Source organism: Anas platyrhynchos, chromosome 23 (genome assembly GCF_047663525.1).
Source record: "Anas platyrhynchos isolate ZD024472 breed Pekin duck chromosome 23, IASCAAS_PekinDuck_T2T, whole genome shotgun sequence".
Classification (NCBI taxonomy): Eukaryota; Metazoa; Chordata; class Aves; order Anseriformes; family Anatidae; genus Anas; species Anas platyrhynchos.
Genome location: NC_092609.1, coordinates 402,467 through 426,169, shown reverse-complemented (window position 1 = coordinate 426,169; position 23,703 = coordinate 402,467). Strand labels below are relative to the sequence as shown.

The 23,703-nt window shown below is 46.0% G+C and overlaps 1 protein-coding gene across 1 annotated transcript in view; it reads right to left on the bottom strand.

Moving 5' to 3' along the window:
- Nucleotides 1–1,906: 1,906 nt before the first annotated feature.
- Nucleotides 1,907–23,703, bottom strand: part of ZMAT4 (zinc finger matrin-type 4) — a 54,748-nt gene continuing 32,951 nt past the window's right edge. The window contains exons 4-7 of the mRNA XM_005029474.6: nt 22,521–22,677; nt 17,415–17,642; nt 8,989–9,085; nt 1,907–2,352 (exon numbers count right to left, since the gene is read on the bottom strand). Coding sequence (XP_005029531.3) covers nt 2,337–2,352; nt 8,989–9,085; nt 17,415–17,642; nt 22,521–22,677 — 498 coding nt within the window. The 3' untranslated portion in view covers nt 1,907–2,336. The remainder of the gene's footprint in view (nt 2,353–8,988; nt 9,086–17,414; nt 17,643–22,520; nt 22,678–23,703) is intronic.

Genomic DNA, 23,703 nt, shown 5'->3' with positions numbered 1-23,703 from the left:
CAAGGTCCCCTCCATGAGAAGTCTGCTCTTCATCCCACAGGCTCAGTTACACCTAGAGTTACTCGTAGCTACACAGTCTTACAGGTACCAGTGCAGGTTTCAGGACAATTACTGCTTAGCATGTGCTGCCTTCTGACTTAATGACTTTAAATATTGCACTTGCCACAAATATGGTTGAGCATAAGTTTACATGGAAGCTGCCTTGATTTTACTTGCACATCAGCCACTCAGATCTGTTCTGCTGTATAATCCCTTTGGGTGGTGCTTCACTCAAACTGAGACCAAAATTAAGGCGACAAGCAGTGCCTACAGCATCCTCTGCTACCGAGCTCACTAACTTGCAGGCAACTGTATTACAAACATACAACAATCAGAATAACACTGTAAACAGGCCAATGACATTTGCATCGTAACTGCAGGTTTCCAAGTGACATGCCCAATTGTCTCTCATCTGAAACAAACAGCACTGCTCAACAACAGAATGCAGAGCAATAAACTTTTTCTTTGCTTTGGTTTATTAATGTGCAGAGAAGCGGATGGAGGACACAGATTAATCACCTATGGATGATTTGTTCACTTGGCAGAAAATTCACAAACCTGCAGGCCACTGTGGTGAGCTGTGGATTAAATTAGAAGTTTCCCGATGCAGAACCAGCAGTGGCGGGTCACTGCTCTTCCATGAGATGCTGGAATTCTCTTAAATGAACTGATGGATCCATAGACATCACTGCTCGCTTCCAGACGCAAGACAGCCTCTACTTGAGTGTGCACAAAAAGGAAATGTCAGAGCCTGTTATTTCAGAGATGCAGAAGCAGGGAAATGGCCACAGTCTCAGAAGAATTGTGCTACTACACATACAAACCAACCAGACTGCTCTTTAAAGAGGTGGTGCTTAATCTCTATCAGCATTCACAAGATAGGTTTGCTGCATGCAAAGTGCACTAACCGAGTTGGTGTAACACAGGCCACAGCGAGGTTTGTTTTGCATTCCTTGTAGGACCTACTTGAAATTTGATCTTGTTTCTTACAGTTCTTTGCATTGCAATGGGCTAGGTAAGAAATCCAGTCTCCTCCTGCTGACCACAGCAGAAAACCTAAAATCATTGTGAGCTCCCTCATTTCCAGTGCATAGAGTTACTTACATATCAGCTCACCCCAAAGCCAGGGAGGAATTCACACCCTCCTCATCAACGAGCACCGAAGTGCTACAGACTGGGACCCAGCTGGGATCTGCACGGCGTTCCTCTTGGACATTCAAGGCTGTTGATTTTTTCCCTTCAAATCCTCTGAGGCTTTTTCTTCCCTGTTAGCAAGGAGCCAGTCCCTGTCGCGGGGTGCTGGCTGCGCAGTGCTTGGACCAGGGTCCCGCACACAGCGGAGCAGAGCCTGGCCTGGAGGGCTTTCCTGAGCAGCCGGCAGTGGGAGGTGTTCCTGAAGGGTCTGCAAGGCGTGCAGCTCCTACGGCTGGCTCCTGCCTTAGCGCAAAGCTCGCCGCACAGCTGCGCTCGCCCTGGCGCAGCCCCAGCTCCCGTGCAGCGAGGGCAGCTCCGGGGACAGGCACAGGTCAGGTGCAGGTTGGCCTCCGTGTCCTGAACGCAGCCTCCTCGCCAGCCTCGTGCCCGGCTGCCTCCCTGCACGTGTGGTGGGCAAAGCGCGTGCAGCAGGGGCTGCGCCACGAGCGCCAGGCTGTAGCCGTGCATTCAAAGTTGGTAAAGCGGATGGCTCCCGTCTAGCCTCTAGGAATCCTACCAGCAGGAAAAGGATCCTACTCTTTCATTTTAGTTTTCTTTGTTCAGTGACCCATTTGTTTCTCTGAAGACAAAGAGGAAAGGAAAACATTCATCCGTTACACAATCCCTGCGATTCATTTTTGGCTGTCTACGTGTTGACACAAACCATTCTGGAGAAGGTGAAGAAAGCATGTTTATTTCTGGTTGAAGACTGATTACATCACTACCGTGGATAACGTAATAGAATAATTTCATACTCTCAGAAGAAATCTAGGAATAAATATGAAAAAGTAAAATATTTTCTTTCCACTGTCTCTGACGATGAGTGATGATTAGGTGTTGTATTTACAGGATAGTTATCATACTCTAGACTCTGTGCTGAATAAATATTATCTTGAAAGGGTAAAAAAATCCATTGAAATATTTTAACTCACCACAAAATTAAAAAAAAATCCATGTATTTGTCCAAAGCGAAGGTTAGTTACATGTTAATTACCGAATCCCCACGGGATCATTGTCCAAGAAAAGTATCCTCTCTTCTCGCTACGCAGTTCCTCCCCGCAGAAGAAGTCTCAGTGCTTTTCCTTGTTTCGACGGATGAACTACTACTGGTTCTTCAGGCTGCAACACAGGAACGGAGCAGAAGTCACTCTCACCCTTGTTATTTCTGGCTTGGGGCTAAGTCCCCATGCTCCTCACTTGTATCTGCCTCTCACTGACCCCCCCCCACCTCCCCAGCAGACCAGACCCTGCCCCATGCCACCACCTCAGCTCTTTTAATGTGAGAGATGAGGAAAGCTCAGTTCTAAAAAACCATATAGGCACACTTTTTCTGCCTAAAACATTTGAAATTTTAAGCACAGAGCATAAGCACAGATATCATGAAAGAAAAGTGCTGTAACAACTTGAAAAAAGGGCACTTTCTTTGAATCCTCAGTTTAAGAGGCCAGCAGAGCCTGCAAGACTTGCCTTGTTTATGAGCTGGCACATTCTCAGCCAACGAGTTCGAGTTCCTCGTTCAGCAGCCATGGGTGAGGCCAGATTTACACTTTGAGAAATCAGGCCGCTAATGCTTTACATGAAAATAATTAATCTGTACAGCAGACAGCATGGAACAAAGTTGCACCAGTAATTCTGTGGCTTTCAAATTACGATCAAAACAGCAGATATCAGAGAGATCTTTATTTTCACTTACTTTAAAGGAAAGGGAGACAATTTAATCCTGTAATGAGAGAAAGTATTACACACTTGCTCTTTATAGGCAGTGTAATTATTCAGCTGCTCTCCAGAATCACCGAAATAATGACAAATTAAAATGCCTTTCAATTCCATCCACCTTTTATAACTATTCATCTTCTGGAGTTATTATCACTCCAAAGGATTCTTTATATTTTAGGCAGCAGCCACTATACATTACAGAAAGCACATGGAAAATGGTACTGCTACCAATAAAAGTTGCAGTCATCAAGGTAAGAAAAAAATCATTCTACTTTGTTGTGAAGCACATGATACAACTCAAGTATTTAATATAATTTTCTGAAATTCTTGAAATTTATTGGAAATGTTATCCCAGCCTGGTGAGACAGGACATCACTGCACTGCTTCTATGTGCATGCTTGCCACATCAAACACCACAGCGAGGAACGTGTCAGCCACAACAGGCTGTAAATATTTGTTTACACTTTCTTAAATAGATTGGAAAAAATATGGAAATGCAATCACAGTGAAGAGTGACATTTGTCCAGGCATGATATTTACAATGTTTTGATTAGCTCCGATTTCTGAATAGCCAAGCAGTTTATGTTAATAAATACCCTATTCCAATTAGACATCTGTGTTCTGAATCAGGAAAAAAAAAAAAAATACTCGCAGGCACTAAGCCTGCTGTCATTTGCTCCTCAGCAGGCCATTAATCATCTGGGCTTTACAATCCAACGACTGTGGGAAGGGCTGGGAGGAAAGATCTTCAGAGCACACCTCAAAGTAAACATGGCCATTCTCAACCCTCCAACATTCGTTTTGGGCAAATACTGCCCTCCTCCAGCATGTTTAGATTCCTACTGAATCAATCCTACCACGATGGCAGCTGCAGGATCAGGTCCCATCACTGCACAAATCCTAAAATTAATCAGAAAGCAGGAGTTTGAAGGGGAAACCTAGATGCGTATTAGCATCTACAAATATGTAAATGAGTGGTTATAGCAAACCAGCACACCATTGCAAATTCTAGATGTGGCAGAGAGGTTTGCCTGATCAAAGAGACAAAATAAAGGTGAGAGGATCAAACCCCTCTATGGATGCTGGAATCGCCACCCCGGTGCAGCCAGGCTCCGAATGGCCGGGGCCCCGCTCAGCTCCCCGCAGCCATGGGGTGGGGGGCAGCACGCAGCTCCCGCTGCCCCACACCTTACTGGGGCGCGAGGCCACGGGACGAGCATGGGCACCAGTGCGGGGCCGGGCTCTGCTCTGCAGCCACGGGACCCGTAGGACCTCCTCGTTTTTCACAGTGCCACAAGCTGACATCCTGCACCAGCATTTCTTTGACCCCAGAACTTGAATATCGCCTCTCCTTTCACAGCCACCAGGACTCTCATTCTCCCTTGTTTATTGAAAAGGACTTTTAGCAGATCTTCGCAGCTCACATAAACCACAAAGGAGTGAAGAGTTTTGTGTCTTTCCTATTGTAAGCAGCAAGGAGCAAGGCCAGCATGTGATTTTCTTCCAGTGTTTCAGAGATAACGTGACCTCATTCGCACGGCTCCTCACAAGCCGCATTTTTCGGTCCCCATAGAAACCAAGCCGCTGGTGCTGACCGCGGTCCAGCTGAGCTGGGCACTCGCAGCCCAGCGCCTCACGCTGCGCTCGTCCTTCTGCTGTTTTCTGCTCGTTTTGGGGGGGAAGGAAGGGAGAAAGGGGGATTAAAAAAAAATCGCACATCTATTTCTGGAAAGCAAGTCAAACAATGACTCAATCATCGCTGTGCAGTTCATAAATCCCTAATTAAAGGTTTAGCTCCCCTTCCCACTGCAGATGTTCCAGAGTCCAGCCACATTTCAAACCCCGCTTCCGTGCAGCCTGTGCTCGCGTTCCCCAGCACAGACCAGCTCCGTCGCTGCACGCCAGTAACCTGCAGCTCCTGCTCAGCTGCTGTGCGAGCGCACAGCTCCCGTCAGAGCGATGATGAGCACGGCCTGACCCCTGACGTAAACTGACTGGGTGCCAGATTTATGATGGCTCAAAAGAAATATTCTTCTGTATCTGGCTCTGGCTCCCAATTCCTCACTTTATTATATGATATTAATAAAAAGGATGCCTTCTTGCTTCATTTTCACATATACAACTTCAAGTATCTGCACCCTGGAGAAAAAAGGGGAGCAAGTAGCCATTGCCTTGCTTTGCAGAATGATTGGCCAGAGGGATAAGGACTAGCTCAGTACTAGCTACCTCCTTCTGCTTCTTTTATTCAACATCAAAATACCAGCCAAGACACTTTCAGTTATTTTTCTCCCCCACACCCATGTTTTGGTCATGCAAATAAATTCAGCAGGAAGCATTCAGATGAAACCCTGACACTCCTGTATATAGCTAGCTGAGCTCTCCCCATCAGACCCCGCCGAAGGAAGAGCAGGTTAGCCACGGGCGAAGCAGCCTCTGACCTCCTGCCCCACTGACGGGGCTCTGGCACCAGCAGCACCCGTGCTGAGACACGAGGGAAGGTGCAAACGGCACGGCCTGCTGTGCAGCCACCCAGGGGCTGCTGTACAGTGGGTTATTTAAAGCAATTCCAGCAATGCCTTGGATGTATGGTGCCCTCTGGAGAGCTCTCGAGAGCTGTAATAAGTATCCACTACTTGAGTTAGTCCTCATAAAAGTTCTTCTCTGCCAAAGCAGCTTTTCAGAAAAGTCTTCCGCCTGGTATATGTTGGGTGCTACCAGTTTCCAACCTGCAATCACCTTCCCGGTTAACCTGTCCCAAAGCTAAATCCCTCTCCTTTACAAGCTCTTTTTTATTATATTAAGTATGACAACTACGTAAAATGTTTTGTTGCCTTGGCAACTGCAATGCACTAGCTTCAATCTGGGTTATAAGGAAGAGGACAGTCTTGACACTAACCCACAATAATGAGAATAACAAAAACCAGTGGGCAAGAAGCTAAACAGGGCATGAGGCTTCCTTACTTTGCATACATGTGCAGAGCAATTTGCTTCTCCTGCACCCACGAGAGCCAAGCTCACGGACAAGGTAGGAGTGGAAATGAGTGCAGAAGAGACACATCTGGATTTCAAAATGAGCTTTCGGTGCATGAAAGAGGTAATCATTTGCAGAAAGCATAGTGTAAACAAACAGAGGCAGCCCTGCCAAAATCTGGTAGGGCTCATGCAGCTCTGCTCTCCCTTTGCATTGGAAGCAAGGCTCGGCAGAGGGCTGGTGCCCCCTTTGTCACCTGCACATTGGCCAAGATACAATGGAGAATCCCTCTTCACAATGTATTCATTTATAGCACTAGTAATGAAGATTTCTTCATCATTGCACTATCGATGTCTTCTATAGTCAGGAACGCAACCTGTAAGAGCAGCTTTACCTTTCTGAATCCCTTCACTGCGTGCTGTTACCATAACCTGCAGAGCCGGCCCCAAGCACTGTGTACGAGCTCTGTGCACGCAGCACATGGAAGAACCAGGGCCAGGAGATGCCCCAGGCTCATCGCAGGGCTGCAGCCCTGGTCCAGCTGCTTTAGCAGCACAGATGGCTCTTACAGACCCCTTAAACTGGAGTGGGGGCTGTGCTGGTTTGGGATAAAAGGTTACGGTAACTTATTTCCTCAGTCCCATATAGAGGACAATGAAGCCACAAAAACGCCTCTACACAAGGAGAGCAAAATCTGGTTACACGCTAATTACAGGGTGGGAAGAGCTTTTGTTTTGCACAAACCCAAGCTGTCGATCTATTGTCTCCCATGCTTCTGTGCTTTCCTATAGGAGCTGCAGAGAGCTGTGCAGTACTCAGATACTTAGGCTCAAAGAAAATTGTATAAGAATGAACAATGGATAAAGGAAATAAAATAATCAGAGCAATTTCCCATAGAAATTGGTCAGACGAATGTCTCTAATTGGCATTTCATTATTACATTTGTAACACACTTTTGTGTGAATTTATTACTTTGTTTCCTCTTGTACTGAATGCCCATGAAAATCCCTTGGGACAAGATTTGAATCATTACCAGTGAATGGTAAGAAACTAAATTTAGAAAGACTGATAAAACCATTAATCTGTAAAAGAAGGAGGTCCTTAAAAGTCCTGCAGGCCTTTGAGCCACTCTGGTGCTCCCAGCACAGGCTGACTTGATCCTCATGGAGATGAAAGAGGAACGGGTCTTCCTATCAATAATTCATGTTTTTTCAGAGCTCCGGAAAGCTTAGGGACCATCTGGGACTTCCACTGCGCCTCGGCCCCAGAGTTGTGCACTATCATGCAGCTTGCATCATCCACATGAGGTGCCCCCAAATGCCAAACCCAGTCCTCACTGCCCTGGGATGTTCCGTACATCATACTCTGGTGCTTTCCTATTGCTCACCCTGTGCCCTGGTGTTTCTGGTCTGGAAGAGTCACTCTTGTGACTAATTGCAGGTGATGAAAAACAAAAGGGGGAGGTGTGGATGTAAAACAGAATGAGCGGCACCCACCCATGCTGAAAAAGAAAAGTGGCACATCTCTTCTGCACAGTCCTATCTCCTGTCCGTGAGGCTGCTCTGATTTGAAATGAACTCCTTTTTCCTTTGCAATAAGAGCAGCACCAACAACAGCAATAAAAATACAAACTCAGAAAGACTGGCAGGGGAAAGACGAATTACAGCTCCATGCCCTGGCAGCACATCACAGCTGCTCTCATTTCAGGTTTCCAACAGGAAGAGCTGTCAGCTCTGTTTTCCTGCAGAGGGAATTGGTTGCGGCGGGTACCGACACTGATCCCATCGGCACCGTCCCTGCATGCGCAGCCTGCTGGAGCAGGGATGTGCCATCAGTTGGACGTACCAAAAGAGAACAGGGAGGCAAAAAATGAAGTACTGAGTCTCACAGGGCAGAGCCTACAGCCACCTCTTGACTGCCTGGCCTCAGCTGTCTCCTCTGCAGAGCCATCCAGACTGGGAGGTGCTGCTGGAGCAATTACGGCCGCTCAGCAACTGCCTCTCCCTCCACTCCATCCATCCTTTGCAAAGAGGGGGAGGCAGAAAAACACCTCATTAGAAAATCTGACGCCATCAGTTCCTTCCGCTAATTAAGATCCTGAATATGACTACATGCTCAGGTCCAGGAAGGGTAATATCTGGAAGACATTCAAACACTCTGTGTGAATAAACAGGGCAGAGATAACATGAATATTACAGGGAATCTTTGAAGGTCTAACATTAGCAGAAGAAGGGCTGCATTTGTCCTTTGGTAGCTTAAGCAAGATGAGGCATTAGCACTTACTGACGGATTTGATCATCCTCCCTCATCATTCAGACTGCACTTAAAACTACCTGTAGTATTTCAGTAACTAATGCACCTTTGATATCCCTTTTCTAATCTGGGCAGCCCTCGGTGCTTCAGCCTGAAATGGTTCCCAAAGCTCACATGTAAGTGTATTAAGAGAGATTAGTTCGTTAATCTACTCTTTGGTACCACGTATCTCTATCACTTCATTTTAATAATTTGTACTAATTGACAGAGCAGATTTCCTCTAAGACTCAGAAACTTGGGTCGTATGTAATTGCTCTAAATCATAGCACAAACATTTTCAGTAGGAAACACCTGAGCCCACTTTGCTTCCAGTGCCTCTCCTGAGGCTTAACACACGAAAGAGGCTCCCGACGCGGTACGGCATCACACGAGGTGCTGTTAACCTCTTGGTTCACTGCTGCCCCTTTGTTCTTTGTCCATCCCAAACCAACATACACTGTTCAGTTTTGTGAGGATGGACAGAAATTTGGGTTCCCAACACACTCTGATACGCTCAAATCAAGCATTTCAGCAGGGAGAGACAGCAAACCTTCCACGCGGCGATGGGCAGGGGATGGCGAACAGACTGCGCTGCCCTTGGGGGGGCACCCAGCAGCCCCCGGTCTCAGCCTGCAGATCCCCCTCCACGGGTGCCTCCAACATCCACGTGTAACACTGGCAGTGCCTCGGATGAGGGGCGTAAAGCATTGTTTTATATTTGCCTGTTCACCTAGGTGGACACAGACAGAAGGGCCCAGGAGCAATTTGATACCCACTTGGTCTGGTGCTTGGAGCCCTTCAGGTGCGCGTGGTACTGCTCTATCGAGTTCAGCGTGACGTTGCAGATGTTGCACGTGTAGCTGCGCTTCAGGCCTGCAAAGAAAAGCCAGAAGTGTTAGTTGTGCACTGGCTGAGCATTCTGGAGTAGGTTGGGGGCAAGCTTAGGGCTATGTAGAGAGAAAAAGCACCTCTGTACTGCAGAAAATGGCAGAATTTGCTCTTACCCATGAAAACTAATGGTGAAAGCGAAGCAATTCTTATCTTGCCTACAGAGAACCATTTGGGGAAAAATAGAACAGTGGTAATGCCGAGAGAAAATGCATGGGTGGTCACCACAGCTAAGGACCTATTCCTCCTCTTTTGCAGTTGCAATTTGCTATTCCTCTTTCCCTCTGCCTTTCTGCTCCACACGCCACAGGCCAGTGGCTGTCACTGTCACTGCAAAAGGCATCTGCCTTAGGAAATGTGCTGAGCCTCCTCATCCTCTGACGGAGAGAAAGTGAGACACCAAGCAGAGGACTTCCCTTCCATTCCAGGTCCCTGGCACAATCCTGCCTGTGCCACAGGCTGTTCTGAATCAAAACGGCAGCTAGAAAGTGCAAATGGATGAAGATGTCTGAAGAAAAAAAAAAAAAAAAACAAACACCCAAAAAAAAGAGCATTAACCCTTGCCCTCTGCTAGCTTCTAATTAATCAGAAGGCACTCAGATCTTGCGTTTCATTTCCAGTTTCCTAGACTTTCTCCTTACAGTAACCTTTCTATTTACTTTTCCAGTCCAGGGTACACAAGCATTAGGGAAGCCTAAAGGAATATTTGTAAAAGGCACAGAGGGAGCAGAACCAGGCAGGGTTCAGAGGCAACTCCCTTGTGGAGACCGCAGTCCCCACCGCTCACCATCGCAGGCACCTCTCTCCCACGACTCTCACAAAGCATAATTTTGCTCACACTAATGAGTACTGAGGTCTCATTTATTCCTCTGCTCTTTTGTAGCATGCACAGATCAGAGCGTTATTCCTCATCATTGCATTTAGAGGCCGGACCACTTAGGGGCTTTTGTTTTCTCCTTCTTCCTTTTTTTTTTTTTCCCCCCCCCCAGAAAGGATCAACTCCCATGTATCCACTGAAATGAGAGGCTGGATTTGCTGAGCACATCAGCTGATCTCCAAAATCCAGGCACCCAGCAGCCTGTGTCTGAAGGTTGAGCTGCAAACCTGGCACGGGTTGCCTGGGGGCCATCCAAAAGCTGGCAGCCAGGAGCTCGTTTGCCTGACAGATTTACTGTTGGCTGCAATACCTGTCTGCACCCCGACCACAGAGCAGCCTTTGCTTTACTAATTTTAGCCCTCCGTGGATGCAAACAACTATTCATAAAGGTGTTACTCTCACTGCTGGCCAGCTGAGCACCACTGAACTAACATCGCAGTGCACTCACAGTGGAAATGTTATTAGGAACTTTTGGGGTTGTTTTCATTTGTTTTGTGTTGGAGTTTTGCTTGTTTTTCATTTTTAACATCCAACAAATCTCTTAGCTGCGCCTGCTGTTTTCCTTTTTATCTATTTATTTATTTTTTAGTATGGCCACAGCTACTAGTCATTTTCCAAGTAAATACCTCACATTTCATTTTATTGTAATGTAAGTTGCAGAAAGCTAATACAAGTTAATGCAAGAGCAGGCAGCCCAGGGAAGTGCTGGTCTCCACTGAAATGCACCAGTAACATGCATGCAAGCTTTATCTGCTGCCAGCAAAGAGGACACAACTGGTGTCAGCAGCACTGAATCAAAGCACATGGGCACCTCCAGGAATACGGGACGAGGGGGGAGCACAAAAGGATGGAAGCTGCATTCCCACACTGGGCCACTGGCCCCATGGGAAAGACGCTTAAGCTCGAAGAGGAGCACTCAATTTCGTGGACAGAAAATGTACTCAGAGTAAGCAGCATTTCTCTGCTAATTCACTGCGCTGTGTCTGGGCAGAGACTGCAGGGCAAAAAAGACCCAGACAATTAGGCAGATTCATGCACATCTCAGACAGAAGCTGCAAAACAATTTATGAGCAAAGTCACAAAAACAGTCTCTGCACATTCACTGGAACACATCCAAGATGAAGAATCAACAAAAATTCACCTGTGCTCCGTCTACTGCCTATGATCACATCTCAAGGGTCCGAGACATTCACTGCAGACAAGACATTTATTCACCTCCAGAGTGTGCATGCACAGAACATGACCACGAGACCCTGCAGGGTTATCAGGGCAGTCACAACGCAAACAAGAGCATGATAACAAGAGATGAGCCACCTTTCTTTGGAGATATTCCCAAGTTACATACAAGCCATGTCTAACTGTTGTGTAACAGCAGAAAAAAAAGCAAGAGATGGGAGATGATTTATGCATACAATAAAAATTGCTCATTTAAAAATTGTAATAGCTTTTACATTGCTACCAAAGTTTTTTTTCTTTTTTTCTTTTTTTCTTTTTTTTTTTTTTCTGTTAACCGGGACTCAGACTGGGAGAGTTATTATTGCTTTTCTTCTGATACCATCCTTTCCACTGCATGTTGTTTCAGACCTTTTAATAAAGTGAATTGTCCTGGTTGTATCTCAGGGAACGGGGAATTTCGGAGTTAAGAAAAAGTTCGGGGTTAAGGGTGGAATTTCTGTACAGCAAAGCATGAGAAAAACAGGCACCTGTGATACCCAGAGAAATTAAAAAAAAAAACTATTCTAAAAGTCTTGCACTAAATAAAAACCAATTTGTCATTTGACAATTTCCTTCCCTGAAGTGTAATTTAATGATAATTAAAATATAATTTAACTTAAGGCTAAGAGCATTCTCAGTTCTCAGCAGTACAACAAAATCAAGACTTTGCCTTCTCTGAAAAACTGAAAATCTATAAATAGTAACCCAGCAGACAGGCAACAATCAGAGTTAGAGGCAGAGGAAAAAGGCCTTTTCCCAAGACAGCTTGCTGCCCAGTGGCTGGTCAAAATGACCAATAGTATTTTTGGTTCGCGTCAGTGTGTATTTCCTGGAAAGATGCTCAATTTGGTCCACTTCTGAAAAAATTTATTCCTAGTGCCCTGCTACACTCTCCCCTCCCTCTGGAAAGGACATTAGCCTGCTTCGGACATCACAGATCAAGTAATTATTTACACACTAATGTTCTGATTTTGCCTTTCTAGACAGGTTTTCACCCAAACCATTCATTAATGACTTGTGCAGTCCCATAAGAACACAATATTGTTGAGAAAGTTTCTCCACAGCTGCAAGGGCCTTTGGGCGTAGCAGATTCAATTTGTTTCTCTTTTATTATTATTATTATTATTTCTCTGTCCGGAAATGGGGAGAGGCAGACCACTCTCTGGGTTCGACATTTATTTTTTGCAGGAGGGATCAGAAGCCTCTTTTAGGAAATCCAACAGCAGTGGCGTCTCCTTGCCTTTCACAGCACCCAGCTCCCACAGGCTGCTCTTGTGCCCCGGTGGGACCTGTGGGGTCTGGAGCCCGTGGGTGCTGCAGCAGGGGCTTGAGGACGGCTGGGGCGAGAGCATCCACGCGGTGCCAGCAGCATGCAGGGACCGTACAGCAAGGACAGGCTCCGTGCCCACCCAGCTCCACGTGCTGTGCCAGAATGAAGGGCAGAAAAACACGAGCAATTTCTGGTTTCTATAAACGGAGCAAACTTGGCAACAAGGCGCCAAGGGTCAGTACAACTCAGAGTGCCAGAGTGCCCGGGAAAGGATAAGGCTCTCTTATCTCTGCCGTGTACATACCATTTAACTCCATTATTCTTTCACCTTGGGAAAAGAGTACAGTGGTTTCAAAGCAGAATTACAGAAACAGTCACTTCTGTGCCTCATCTAACATGTTTTTACTGAAAAGACAGAGTGCGGCTGAGTGTACATTAAATGCCTGTTTCCCTCCTGGATATCCTTGAAAAAGGGAGATGGCAATCTGAGTGTTCTTATTGCTGTTATGTAGGGCAAGACTTGACATAAATTAAGCATTTAAATGCAGGCCTAAGTGTTTCCAATCCCCTGATTCTGTTGCCTCCCTTAATACCCTGAATGTAAGAGAGTGGTTTCTTCTCTCCTCCCCTCTTTTGTATTTTAACATCCTAGTAATTCCCTTGGCATCACAGGCAGTATTAACATCACTGACATTAAACATACATCGGCATTACAGTAAACCATTGATGCTAAAGTAATTTCTGTCCTGTTCTCCTAGAAGTAAAGGGAATTGTGAATTTCAGAGTCTCTGTGGTCAGGTTTCTGCTTTGCACTGATTCACTTCCATGAAGATCTGAACAGAGCATTTCAACCTTAATTGAAGGGCTCAGCTTAAAATACCAGAGTTGTGGGATTCTTACCATGGGCTGCTAAGCTCTTTAAGAACAGTTTTAATGTACCATATATCCGTCTCTTTGAATTTCCACAGTATTATTTCTTCAAAGAAATTGTTCAAATACTCTGTTTAGAATAAGTAATGTACAACATTATCAAATGTGATCAGTTTATGCTTACCATAATTAACCATATAGGATATACACTAACCATTCCCCAGCTATGTCTTGCAGGCTCTCATAAAATCACATTTATCTTTTTTGAACACCAGACCCTAGCTAGACAAAACAGCCCCACTTTGGTCAAACACCTTGAGCATCTCTCACCTAGGAATTTGGCCCAACATAAAGCTAAACATCTTTAAAAATATCCAGGTGAGTACTTGAGAAAAGGGAGTAAGCTATAGGGTAGAGGTATTTAAGCAGTCACCTACATCATTGTGTGTTGCGATGTGGCATGGCAAAAAAATCACACTGCAAATACGTTTTTGGATGCTCTCCTTACTGAGTGTACTGGAGATGCAGCAGCAATGGATTTACAGCCACGCTCTGACCACCGCTGGCAGCCCATGCACGTTGCACTGGGCTCTAGGAGGCAGGGACCAGATGCGCTCATGCCACAGGGCAAGGGATGGAAGAGGCACCGCAGCAGGGACGGGAGGTGCCTCAGCACCTCTTGCAGCCTTTGGACAATGCCGTGACCCCAGCAAGGCAGACACCAGGACTGCAGCCTGAGAACCTGGCAACACTTTAAATTAAGGTAATAAGGTTCTAATGCTCAGCGGCTAGTTTAATGGCAGACACTAACAACAGCCTTACTGACCCTTAATTACTTGTGTAGGTGGAAACACCACCAGTCACTAGAGTTCCGAACTGGGGACACCGATTTCTTTCCACAGCACGTCAGAGCATCTCGCAGTTGCAAACAAGGGGTTGCCCGACCTGCCAGCCAAAATCATGAGCCCTGAGAAGGATTTGTGGAGCTGAAGCCTCAGGTGTGAAATGGCCTCCACTGAAATTAGACACAGAACAATAAAAATAGCCTTGGATAAACTGCAGGATGAAACTAAAAGCAACGATCACTCCCAAAATTAAGAGTATTGATCTCACTTGAGCTTACCAAGGTTGCCAACTCAGTGGAAACTGGTGTCATAAAATGCGCCCAGCCAAAGCCTGAACAAAGCGTGCTGGAGTTGAATATCAGTACAGAAGGTAGTCTGCAATGCCAAGGTGGTCCCAGCCAGAGTAGCTTGTTAGTAAATTCTGTGTTCTGTCTATATTCACATTTACTTTTGCATCATCATGACATATCAGCATTCTCTCCCCTGAATCATGACAAGCATGTAAAATTGAATGCACTCTTATTTCCATTAAATAAAATATTAAAAAGTAAAGTCATTAATGTCATTCTGCATAAAATGCATTAAAACACATTCCAGGGGAGTACTTGTTAAATCACTTCTTACTAACCAAAAGCGACAGCACAGTACAAAAAGTATTTATAAGGCATACAAGGAAATTACGAGCCATGGAGGAAAATTAAACTCAGCTCTTTGCCTGATTTTTCAAGATAAAGTCTGCACCTCTGACAATTTACCTTTGTATGGAGAATACAAAGACTGTAGGTGACAACAACCCTGTGCAACCATTCCCATTCTGCTTTACTGCAGAGGTTGCTATATTTTATTCTAGGGCTTCATGGTGCAATCCCTTTGACAGGCACTGGTTTGGGCTCTAGGGACTGGTGCCTTTCTTGTTCACCAGGTACCAAGTGCTCTGGGAAGACGACTCATGTTCACATGGTTTACAGCATCCCACCTACAGGCTGGCCCCTAATCTGTCTCCATCACTCTGTAAAATCCAAATTTCACTGGCAGGCACCACAGAGAGCCAGCAGAAAGGTGAGACCCAAGGCACAGCACCCTGAAAGGAGCTGCAGTGGTTCAGCTCCCCCTGCTCTGCACTCTGCAGCGCCACTGTAATGGCATTTAATTTTAATGCAATCCCACTACCTAGATCTCACACAAAATCATCATTCTCCATCACCCTGAACTGCACCTACTGCTTGGCCAAAGCATTCAGACTACGTGACCGAGTGCTCACGTGCGTCGTAGCTTTACCTTGGAACGCGCTAGTGAAATGGTGCTGTTATTGAGGCATCTTTTTGCTCCCCCCTCCCCCTTCTCATTTCTGAAAAGAAGTAAGATTTCAAAATTGCAAGATGAGCACTTGGCAAGAAGAATCAATGTTTTTGTTTCCCATAAATATCACTTGTCCAAAAATATAACTCTATTCTTATTTCTCCAAATACACATTCATATTTATCAATAAATATTTTATTATAGCCATTATCAAAGCATCAAAGGCTGCTGAAATGTTGTACTTCAACTGACACTGCTCTTTCCAGGCTTACACAACGCATCAAACGTCTCCCACAGTAGTCAAAATACAATTAATATTTAACTTGTGTTGGGAAAGCCAGGGACAGCATGGAAAGGAAATGAGTCTGCATTCTAGTGAACAGTGAGGTTTCAAAACAAGCAGAGGGAACAGAGAGCACATGGCCATGACACCAACCACGTCCTGCAGACACCAAACTGCAGGACACTGAAATCAATGGTCAGACGAGGTCTCAGTTGCCAGCACAGGACAGGTTGCCATTTGGTAACTCTGAACCTTTTTCTTGAAGTAATACTTGACACAATCTGCCAAAGTAAACTATTTCCTTGGACATCCAGGAGATTTCATTCTGTGTTTTTTGTTTGTTTGTTTGTTTTTGGTTTTTGGTTGGTTTTTGGTTGGTTTGGTTTGGTTTTGTACACCAGCAGCAGCCTGCCCCGCTTTCCTTGGCCTGGCTGTGCAGCTTGCAGCACCTAGAGCTCACCTCTGCCCACGCTGCAGGTGCTCACACCCCACACGGTCCTGCTGGTGCTGGCAGGACACACAGCCCTCCGACTTCAACCCTCCTCAGCAGGAGCTAAATGAATAAAGCACTTCGCCGTTGATTTATTTACAGTTAGTGACATCTTCAGCCACTCCTGAGCTTGGCAGAGTTCGCAGTACTAAGCACTTCCATGTTACTGTCCCAGGTTTTATTTCCCTGTGTATTTTCAGCAGTGGGCAGTGACTCAGCCACATGAATCATTTACGGCACTGTGAGTCACACCGGGTAGCACACGAAGGATCTGGATAACCATTACAAGGCTTACTGGAGATCAAGAAATGCACAACATACCGCACAGTAATTAGTATTTAAAGGAAAATTATTTCATTTAGCAAGGAAAAAGAAGGTATCTTAAAATGTTAATGCTCTCCCATATGGTTTTGAAAATCAAACCTGTAGTTTTTGCTCAGCACATTTCAGTCAGACATACTGTGTACATGCAGGATTATATCTGGAGACCACAGAGAACGCTCTTTCAAATGGAGGTCCTTACCTATTCTCCAGTAATTATATCTCTATATTAAAAAGGAGCTTTGTTCAGAGTTCAGTGTGAGGACACATCCTCAGGTGGTTTAAATTAGCACATCTCCATAAACACACACAACTTTAAGTGAGCTAATGACCAGCATCTGCCTGCCACCAACACGATACACCAGCAGCAGGCACGGCAGCTGAGGAGGGCTCGGCTCGCTCACTGCCTGGACCAGCCCAGAGAGACACTCTCCCTTCAGCAGGAAAACAGCAAATCTATGTTTAACACACCGATAGCAAACAATCAATACTTCTCTTGGGCCCAGGGTGCTGCAGAGTTTCACACACACCAATTAAGTCACATTAGACACTGTGTGCTCCCTCTCCCTGCAGCAGGGTCGGGCTCTGCCTGCAGCAGTGGAGCAGCCCCGCTCCTGGGCTCCCAGCCGGGCTGAGCTCTGCCCTCCTTTCCTCTAGGCTCAGAGGGATCATCCAACACTTGCTCAAGGATGGATGTACTAACAGATGAGACTACTTTAGGGAGAGGCAAAGAAAAGCTTAGAAAACAACTTCTAAATAATGCTGCTGAACCGCAGAGCGCCATCTCACAGCAGCATCCGACTCGGAAGGCAGCAGCAGCCCCCTGCTCTCCCCTTGCCCTCACCTCTCAGCTCGCCGAGGTCCAGGGTCTTCCCCAGCTGCTCCAGCAGGTCGGCTCTGGCCGCGTTCTTCTTGTGCTTCTTGCCGTCGTAGTGCTGCTGGGCCATCATGGGGTTGTTGAACCAGGCGGCGCACAGCTGGCAGTACCGGTCCGAGTCCCTGCGCTGGTGCGGCGAGGACACCACGGGGGGACGGTCCGTGTGTGGCTGCTTGAGGGAGCTCAGGGCGGTTTCTGCAGAAGGGAACACTCGGGGGTTAGCTTTCCACAGCTGATAGCCCCAGACCCTGAAGCAGATCCTGCACTGGATGCCGGGAATAATCAGCAGTGGTTGCAGTGTCCCACCAGATATTCCAGATGGCATTGCTTGAAAATCTACCATTTCTCATAAAATAAATAAATAACATAAAATTTAAAAATTGCCGTTACACATCTCATTGTTGTGACTGAATCTACTGAATTTCTCCTCCTTACATTGCTACTTCCAGGAAAAATTGCCAGTGGAGAATAAACAAAACATGCCAAGCCATCAGCTTCTCAAGATAGAGAAACAGATTTATAATATCTCAGGATTCTTATTTTTCAGTGTATTTGGTATTGGAAAGAACAGGGAAAACCATAATAATTTTAGTGTAGCAGATGGAAAAAGATACTCTATATTCAGACCCCTCATTCAAAGGTTTTCATATTACGAAGTGACAAATGCAGCAATCCACGACCTTAATTTAGTCCCATTTCCCCTCAGATTCACCACAAGACTGTCTGTGATAACAAATGTGATCCAAATACCTTCAAAAGAAAAAACAATGACAGGTCCTCACATAATGGAGCTGCACCTTGTTTGCCATAAGTTTCCTGCTTTGTACAGTATTTTTGTACAAAACCATGGGAAAACAGCTTCAAGTAGAATAAAATTTAGATAGCATTGGAATACAAAAACACACAACTAGTACTTAATTATCACACCTCATTCAAAAATTCCATTTTATGTGACTATTTTTTTTCCAGATGAAATCTCTGCTATCTAAATAATTAACAGACTGCACTCTCTCTGTGCTACAAGGATAGGCAACTTTTAAGGCTGCAGGCAGGAGCTCGAGGCTCGCCTGTGATGGGGAGGCTCCTTGCTGCTCCAGCTGAGCCCCAGCAGAGCACAGGATGGCAAGCAACGGAACCACCTCAGTGCCTGGTGCCAGGAACAGCAACAGGGAGCACAACAAACCCTATTTAGACACATAATTATGACCTGAGCCCACTGCACTTGTCTCCACAGCTCCAGAGAGTTCACGTTGCTGCAGGTCTTCTGTTGACCTACTCGGGATTGCACGTCTATTAACCTTCCTCAAGGAAATCATATCTTACTTATCATGTTACTTACAACCTTATCCATTTCCAGGGCTTTATAAGCCTCTATTGTTTTGATGACACCTGCCAAGGTATCAGGTGTTCTCTGCCCGGATTATTGCTGGTTGTGAGGCACTGTCATCCTCCTGTCCACGTCTCCTTTGGAGAAACACCTGAAGAAGAATTTTCTCACTTCTGCTGATGTGACCCACGCTCTGCACAGCGCTAGCAAAACGAGCTCTTTTGGGCATTAGTTAATAAAGTGACCGCCTAATTGACTCCTGCTGAAGATGTTTATTCTACTCGTTCTGCTGTCTGGCCAACTGCCTCCTCGTTGTGTGTGGATTTATTTCACACAGGGCTGCGATGCACAGCCTGCTCCTGCTCCAGCAACAATCTGCACCTCACCAGGAGCCTTTGTCCTGCTCCTGCCTCTGTCCTTGGCCACAGGAGAGGCCACAACCAGAGATGTGCAGGCTTCTGGCACTGCCCGAACAGATAGCTACTGCGGCAGCCCGGGAGCTCTGTGATGTATTCAACGTGCCACTTGCCAGGCGCCCCAGGCTACAAAGCCAAATCTAAGGGATCCTTTACTCAGCTTTATCCCTCTTTACGTTAGCTGCCGCCAGAGGGGAACCACGGGGACCAGAGGGGAAGCTCTTCGCTCTGCAGAGCTGGTGGTGTCCGCAGGAGTTACGTCTCCCACTCGCTAAGGAAATATGACAGCAGTATGCCATGCTGCTCGGCCGCCAGCTGGACAGCCGGTACCGTGGCCATGCATCCAGGCCTGTCCTGATGCTGTTGGTGCTCACCCGATAGCAGAGAAGGAGGGAGGGTGTCCGCAGGACACGCTGCTGCTGCGGGGATTGTGCTGGTACCCCCCGAGGCTCGCATGGACCCAGTGCCTGCCTCACCCGCGTGCTCTGGCACGGCAGGGATTTCCTCTCAGCTCTCACAACACAAAGCATTTTCTTGTAAAGCCATGTTCCTCAGGGGCAGTTTACAACTACAGGCAGTCCTAAGGCGTGCTGAACCCAGTCTGACAACTAATGAAAACATCGCGTGTCTTCCAAACCCTCCTGAAGAGAAACAGATGAAAGTTGACTTCCCCACAAACGTGGATTTATCGTTTTGTTATTCAGCACATAGCTACTACAGAACAGGAAACATCATCATTCCCTGAGCGGCAACATGAAAATTAATAATAAACACTCACAAGACGTCAAATGTTAAAAACGTTGCTCTGTCCTAACACAAACATAAAAGCTGCAAGTTTGACTATTTCAAGTACTTCAAAATGCTAAACAGCTCACGACAGTCTGCCTTACATTCCTGTTTGCTGTGGGAGGGAAGTGAGAAAGTCTTACTTTGCTGCATGAAGCAAAACACAAAGTTAGAAACAATTTAGCACTCTGGCAATGAACTAATGTTTGACTTATTTCTTGCATGCAAAGCTTTTTATTCATAGCTGTACTTAAATGGCACCTAACTTGTCGTCCTTGCCACTCTTCAGGAATGGAGCACGAGAAGGAGAAAGCAACTGAGCCACAACAAAGGGGCACTGCAGGCACCCACACCTGGATAAATGAAGGTAGCAGGTATTTTTCCCCTGCAGTTCTTTATAACTCAACCTGGTGACTGGATGCAATCTGATGGAAGATGTTGGAAATGATTGGAGAAATTCATCAGAAATAGTGGTGACATAAACCCTCTGAGGGCTACAACCTTGTACAGCAGAAGCAACAGAAAATCATCACCAATATTTTGCTGTAGCGATGAGAGATCACTTTCCTATTGTGAAAAACCTTACGGCTAAGGCACCCCTCCCTTTTCTGAAAGCATCACCGAATGAAGTTGGAGTTCGTTTTTTGAATGAATGACAAAATTATGAGTGTTCAAATATTTGTGTAGAGTCTTTCTCGCTTTTGTTTGATAGCAAACGCAAGTTAAGAAATAATAGTGTCAGAGCTGCTGCCAAATGTTCCCAGGCCGTCTGGCAATCACGGCTTTAATGATTATGTAGAAGAACCTCTGGAGGGGCCTCCCATGGCACTGGGGAGGAAAAGTGCTGGTATCCCTCAGTACTGAGTCTGTACTGAATTCAGCACAGCCAGCCCTCAGCTCCTGCACAGCCTCTGGAGCTGTCTAAGACTGCAGCCTCCCCAGCTGCGCCAGCCAGGAGGGAGCAGGATGGCATTCCAGTGCAGGAATGCTGAGGAATGCTATAGGAAGCCCAGAGAAATGCTATGTCCAAACAGCACATTTCTGAGAACTGCTGGAGAGCAAAAAGGTGCTTATTAACATATTCCTGCGGCTCAGCTTCATCAGATCAAGTATCTAGGGGACTTGATGAGTCCTGAAGTTATTCTTTCCTAGTGATTACTGCAGCTGAAGAGCCCATTACTCACAGAGCATGTGGTGCAGATCACTTATTGCCTCTGTGAGGCTGATCCAGATGATTAAAAAATTAGATAAAAACATAATGCAAAGCTGCAACTCTTTGAAAGTCATGCCTGGACACAGCCCTGCAGCCCCTGTACCAGCAGCATAGCACAGCTGGTCACTGCCAGGACACAGAGACCCTCCGTTAAGCTAGCCCCGTGCTGCTTCAGAGGTCTGTAGCACAGCAGACCGTACAATTTGTCTTATCTGCTCACTGCCTGTCCATGCACATCTCTGACTTCATTTACAGAGGTGCCTATCCCACTGTGCTGGCTCCCATGGGTTCCACAGCCACGTGCCCAAAGGACCAGCGAAGTTCTCAGGTGCATCTCAGCAACCTCAGCAGGGATGCTGCCACACCTTCTCTTAACGAGCCTTCTGAGAACATCCTCCTTAGCTAAAACAAGCAAGCCATAATCTAATGCAAGTCCCTGTATACCCTCAGGGAAAGGCAATAGCATTTCCCAAGCCAATACTGATAGAGGACAAATGATATGCATCAGCATCATCAGTCTGTAAAGTTAAAAACAACAACAAAAACACATAGGCAGACAAAAAAACCTTATTTAGTCACTTCTAAGATTTATGCACATCTTGTTAGGCAGGATATAAAGTGCCCAGCAAAATTTATATTGTTCTAAAAGAAGCACCACTGATACTAACAGTGAAATACAGACTTCTGTCTGCAGGGCTACAGCACAATGGTGCTGCCTGTTTAGCATGAGGAATACATTGTTCAAGTGTCCTCTGCCCTGACAGCCCCAGAGGAAGTTTTGTTTTACAGTATATTAGTGTTTTGCAGGGACTTTATGGTCAAGCAAACAATAAGATGGTTAAATTATCTGATTCAAACATTTGACGTTATAAAAGTGAAAGTTAATAGGCTCACATTATTGGAATCACTGTGGAGGAAAGCGTGAATACCTGTCTGGGCAAAAATCAAAAGACAATTGATCCAAAACATTTTTAAAGACTACGTTTCCCTCTGAGGTAAAAGCAAATAGGATTCTGCTCTGTACAGTAACAGGAAAGGTTTATTAAGTGTATTAGCTGAGCTGTCAAATAACTTCTGATAATTAAAGCGAGGCTCGGCTATTTGTGCCCAGCGGAGATACTGTCTTCCACAGAGCAAAACATTTCAGAAACACGGAGCCAGACACAGAGCTCTCACAGAAAGGCCAGCGCTGGCTGATAAGCCACTAATCTATGTGAACAAAGCAGACAATAACGAGCATCAGCAATGCTTAAAGGTTGTTACAAGAGGGGCACAAGCAAGGTGCCCGTGCGCTGCCCCAGCCCGCTCCAGCCCCACCGCCTCACACCTACCTGCGGCCTTCAGTGCCGGCGGCTCACCTAGCAACAGTTTTAACCTTTTGGCATGGATTTTCCCTTGGTAATGCGATTCAGCCACCACTGCTGAGGTAAAGGACATGTTACATAGTGTGCAGCATTTGTTCTTATCCACTGTGTCACCATCACTGCCCTGGATGGAGACAAAAAAACACAAAAAACAGGTGCATCAGCCCACCAGGCAGCCACGCGGAAGCAGGAGAGGACTCCAGGTTATGTCGAGGATGTGATTTCCAAGGGTCTCCTGCTCCATTTCTCCCCCAGACTCCGTGGGTATCCGCACAATGAAGCATCTCAGCGAGAAGGCTGCGTCCCTTTGCAAGCTCCTGGATGTCAGCTAACAGATGAGCAGAAGTTTTAAAACTTCAAGAGCGTGACTGTATTTCAGTCCCAGCAAGAGGTTCTCTCAGCCACAGTGATGTAGGTAGGGCTCGTCCTTCACAGTCACCAGTAACTGCATTTTTATTTTTACAAATAAGCCCCGATTTAATGAGAATATTGTCTCCGTCACTCACTAATGTTATTCTTGAAAGAAAAAGAGCCAGCATGCCTCTGGCCAGCCGTGTAGCTGAGCTGAGACCTATCGCTCTTAGCACACCCTGTGAGAAGAAGCAGTTGCAGCTGAAGGCTGTCAGCAAAATATCATTAACTCTGCTGCCAGCAAATGTTTGCGAACAAACAGTATCCACAGATACAAGGGTAACCGTACAAACAGCTATTAAGGGGAAAGAGGCACATTTGCACCATTAGTCACAATTAATTATTCAATCCATCCATAAGGGAAATAAGGATTGCATTTAGGACCATATATGCACGGCCTCTCTTTTCAGAAGATCGCAGTATGGCAGGTAGGTTGCCTAGCACAATTTCTAAACGATCACTTTTGAAAATACTGCTCTGTGAAGAGCAAGATCTTTCCAAAGCTGGGAAATGACCTGCTGTATGCATGCAGTTAGCATCCTGGTTCATTCTCCGGGCAAGAGGCCCCATGCCATGGCAAGACTGCCTCCAGGGACAAGCCATCTGGAGGCAGTCATGTACTCTGTTATTCTTTTTTTTTATTTTTTTTTATTTAAACAAATATTCTTCCAACTGCTGGTATATTGTCAAAACAGAAAACAGTCTGCTTTAGAGGCTGCACTCTTCACGAGTTGCAAAT